Source organism: Gadus morhua, chromosome 11, assembly GCF_902167405.1.
Source record: "Gadus morhua chromosome 11, gadMor3.0, whole genome shotgun sequence".
In the NCBI taxonomy this organism is placed as follows: Eukaryota; Metazoa; Chordata; class Actinopteri; order Gadiformes; family Gadidae; genus Gadus; species Gadus morhua.
In genome coordinates, this window is record NC_044058.1 from 8,117,326 (window position 1) to 8,122,325 (window position 5,000).

Below are 5,000 nucleotides of genomic sequence, written 5' to 3' on the forward strand. Positions count from 1 at the left end.
TCACCACCACTAGCATCAAAATGCCACCATCACCGGCACTCCCCCTAACCACTACCCCCACCACCCCCCAGCAGCACCGTCACCACCACCACCAGCACCCTCCACGTCCCCCTTGACCCCTCTCTTGTGGTCCCGCGCCCGTAGCGGCCATCCTGGACGACCAGTCGGTGTGCGGCCGCGGGGAGCGGCTGGCCCTGGCCCTGGCCAGGGAGAACATCAACAGCGTGATGGAGGGCCCGTCGCGCGCCCGCGTGGAGGTGGACATCTACGAGCTGCAGAAGGACTCCCAGTACGACACCACCGACACCAGTGAGTGGAGCCATGGGGTCCATGGGAGGCCAGGAGAACCCTTCCACTTTGCTAGGAACCATAATGTGGTGGGAAGGTAGTGGGTTCGATCCCGAGGGCCAGCAGCTTACCTGTAGGCGTCCTTGAGCAAGATGCCTGACTGCTACTTCACTTTGGATGAAGGTGTCTGCTCATGAGCCAATGTTCACCATGAAGGAACATGAAGTACAAAGAACCTGCATGTCTTCATCCCTCAACCAAAATCCCGAAAGAAATGTGCATAGGGCGCAGCAGAAGGGGGTGGCGGTGGGGTCAGAACATGAGGCGAGAAGACGGCTTTCACAGCTGATGATAGGTTCTCAATAATAGATTTGAATTGTAAAGAGAGAAAGAGCAAAAACCACTGAAACAACCTCACCCTCTCCCTGTTTTTCTCTGCCATTGAGAAGCGATGTATTATATGCACCGGTGATTGACAGGCAAGATGGATTCCCGGACCATTTAGGGAAGAGATACCGCGACGGGTCCCCCCAATGATCAGGAATTAGCCGGGAGCTGTCAAAAATGTCAATTGTCTCATATAGAGGCCTGCTCCGTCAAAATAGATATCCTCACAGCGCTAACGGCTGATGGATGGCTAGCCATTTCTCACCAATTACACTCAGATACTAACTCTTAAATCTCACCTGCAGCACCTTGAAGTCTGTATTCTGCATTGAACATTTTTCACTCATCTCATCTTCTCATTGGCAAAAGATACAGAAAAGACAATGAACATTGATCGACATGACTGCTTACCTTTAATTAGCCGAGCATAGGAACGGACATTGATTAACCCCTAAACTATACTGGCTGTGGTCAAAACACACTCACACAAAACACTTTATATACACTCAGGATGTGATATAAAAAATATCCATCACAAATGTTTTTATTATGTTCTAAGCAGATAGTATATCCCTAAACAACAATAAAATTGCAAGTGTCACTTACTTAATCTCTTTTCTTAAGCAATTTGTTCAGTTTTATTTCTTTATCAGTCAAATCGCTATAAAGATCTTAATAACACTTCCTAGCAGAGTTACAAAACCCTGGCGTTGTAAAGTAGAACCATAAAAGAAATGGGCTGCTGGTTGCTGTGAATCTTCCAAACAGGCAGCTAGGTGAATAAAACCTTTGATGAATGTGTCCATGCTAGTAATGTAGCGCTCACAGTGCTACTAGCCACATAGAGGAACACCATTAGCAAGCGGCCTGGTGCCAACCGCATGTGACTTTACGGTCACTTTATCATGTTGATGATGAGGTGCATAAAGTAGTCATCGTTTTAAGTTTGCGACCATAGAAAAATCTTTCAAAACTATTTTAAACTCCCACTTTCCGCTTGATTTCGGTTGACGTGACATTTTAAACAGTTCATTGGTCGCCCGCATTCAACCGAAGCGTGGATTTTATTGAAACCAGCAGAGACGCCTGTCAGTCCCGTAAATGTTATCACGCATGACTACAAGACAGAAGGGCACTTGAGCAGGGCCCAGTGAGCCCTAACTGCTTATTAAATGCACCCAATACCCAGCGGAGGACCGGCTGCACCAAATAGAAACAATAAAAGCAAAGGAAGACTGATGGTATCAAATCAAGCCAACGACCGGGTAACGACGGCCCTCCTGACGGACGGGCCACGGCGTCCAACGGTGGGCTGAGCAGAGGAGAGGCTAACCGCACGGACCCGTCCTGCCAGGTCGATGCCCCGCCACCAGCTACTGCCCAAATGTCTGTCCGTGCATGGGAGGCTTTGTGCGCATATGTGCATGCATGAGTTGTGGGTTTGTGTGTGTGTGTGTTTGTGTGTGTGTGTGTGTGTGTGTGTGTGTGTGTGTTTGTGTGTGTGTGTGTGTGTGTGTGTGTGTGTGTGTGTGTGTGTGTGTGTGTGTGTATGTGTGTGTGTGTGTGTGTGCGCGTGTGTGTCCTTGGCAAGGAGTCAAACAGCACTGACGGGAGTGTTTGCCGGTGGGATTTTTTGTTCTCTGTATCAGACATCTCCTCATCTCAGCGGTCCGAAACTAGTGTGTTTGTGTGTATGTGTGTGTGTCTCTGTGTGTGTGTGTGTGTGTGTGTGTGTGTGTGTGTGTGTGTGTGTGTGCGTGTGTGTGTGTGTGTGTGTGTGTGTGTGTGTGTGGGTGTGCGTGTGTGTGTGTGTGTGTGTGTGGAGGAGGATGTCCACATGCAGATTCCCAGATGGAGACTGTATGGGCGTGAGGTTAGAAACATGGGCAGACAGACAATGACCACACTAGCAGTGTTTGTGTGTGTGTGTGTGCGTGTGAGCAAGTGTGTGGGTGCACGCGTGCAAAACCGTGTCAGTGCGTCGGCATGTGTGTCTGTGTTTGTGTGTGTGTGTGTGCATGTGTATGTGTATGTGTGTGGGTGCATGTGTGTGGAAGTGAGAGTCTTGTTTAATGGATTTGAATTAAATAGCATCACATTACAAAACAACACAAGGGCATAGAATATGAATAATAATAATACAAAAAATGAGGACAACAGATTGCCATAATCATATCACAAAGACAATCATAACAACAATCATTTGAGGCAGCGTCTTAATCGCCACCACATTCGCAGTCATGATCCTAATCACACTTGTAATCACAATCATACTCATAATACAACCATATGGGAAATTAATTACCACATTATGCATGTAAGAATGAGGTATCTGAAGGATGTAAAGGAGGGTTGATAAGTCCTAGAGTTCTGACTTTATTTACTATTATAGGAAATAATGTTTGCCCACATAGATAGAGAGAAACAGACAGATGGATGGATGGAAGAAGTGAAACATTATATCGCTGTTGGTACAGTGAAGATGTTCATAGAACCAAGTGCAAGTACTAACAATCACTAGGCTAACCCATTTCTCTTTTACAGCAGTGATAGCAGCTACTGCAGATGCTACACAATTAAGTACTATGAATAAGTACAACATACATTAAGTGCATACAATAACTGTGTACATTAAGTGCCAGGATGTACTACATAAAAGGGTGGGGCCATCCAATGGACTGGATGGCTATGCAGAGTCTAGGTGAACTCTGAACATATGTATAGATATATACATATATATTAGTGCTGTCAAGCGATTAAAATAATGAATCGCATTAATGTCACAGTTAACTCACGATTAATCGCGAGCAATCGCGATTAATCACAAATGTTTTTTCTATGCTAAATATCCCTTGATTTCTTTGTCCCATTTAACTGTTCTCATTTTAATGCTCTTATCAACATGGAGAAGTGCCTCGGCTTGCCTTGTGCAAATGTTTTTTTATTGATAACAACATTGGCATATACTGATCAAAACAGGACGATACAAAAAAAAAGCCTATAGTGCAATTAAACGATGAACATACAAACATACTGCCTTGAACATAGCAGTCAGGCTACTGCTTCTTTGTTTTGAGCCAAATTTTCTTTTAATTTTTTTTTTTTAATAAAATAATTGCGTTAATCGCGCGATAAAAAATAGCGTTAAAATCGGGTTTAACTGACAGCACTAATATATATATATATATATATATATATATATATATATATATATATATATATGTATATATATGTATATAGGTCAACAGATAGATAGATAGATAGATAGATGGATTGATGGATTGATGGATATATATATATATATATATATATATATATATATATATATATATATATATATATATATACATATATATATATATATCAGAGCTGTCAGTTAAACGCGTTATTAACGGCGTTAACGCAAACCAAATTTAACGGCGTTAAAAAAAAATATCGCGCGATTAACGTAATTATTTTATTAAAAAAAAAAAAAAAAATTTTTTTTTTTTTGGCTCAAAACAAAGAAGCAGTAGCCTGACTGCCATGTTCAAATTATATTTGTTCAAAGCAGTCGTTTATTTGCACTATAGGCTCTTTTTTTGTATCGTCCTGTTTTGATCAGTATATGCCAATGTTGTTATCAATAGAAAATCATTTGCACAAGGCAAGCCGATGCACTTCATCATGTTGATAAGAGAATTAAAATGAGAAGAATTATGGGACAAAAAAATCAAGGGATATTTAGCATAGAAAAAGAATTTGCGATTAATCGCGATTAATAATAGTTAACTATGACATTAATGTGATTAATCACGATTAAATATTTTAATCGCTTGACAGCTCTAATATATATATATATATATATATATATATATATATATATATGTATATATATCTAGGTCGACAGACAGATAAGTAGATAGATAGACAGACGGACAGACATATAGATCTATATATCTATATATCTATATATATAGGTAGATATAGATATAGATATAGATGGATAGATGGACAGACAGACAGACAGACAGCCAGACAGACAGCCAGACAGACAGACAGACAGTCAGACAGACCGACAGACAGACAGACAGACAGACAGACAGACAGACAGACAGACAGACAGACAGACAGACAGACAGACAGACAGACAGACAGACAGACAGACAGACAGACAGACAGAAAGACAGATATATAGATGATAGATAGATATACATACTGACAGACAAACAGGTATACACTGTATATATAGATGATGGATAGATAGTAGACAACCTGTTCATCTTCTTCTCCTCACCAGGGTGTTAATCATGCTGTGACATTCAACTGGACTCCAATGGTTTACT

At 41.5% G+C, this 5,000-nt stretch overlaps 1 protein-coding gene across 3 annotated transcripts in view; it reads left to right on the top strand.

Annotated features, from left to right (window-relative positions):
• grik5 (glutamate receptor, ionotropic, kainate 5) overlaps positions 1-5,000 on the top strand; it is a 58,208-nt gene that overhangs the window by 19,253 nt on the left and 33,955 nt on the right. For all 3 annotated transcript variants that reach the window (XM_030371112.1, XM_030371113.1, XM_030371114.1), the window contains exon 3: positions 145-309. In XM_030371112.1, coding sequence (XP_030226972.1) covers positions 145-309 — 165 coding nt within the window. The remainder of the gene's footprint in view (positions 1-144; positions 310-5,000) is intronic.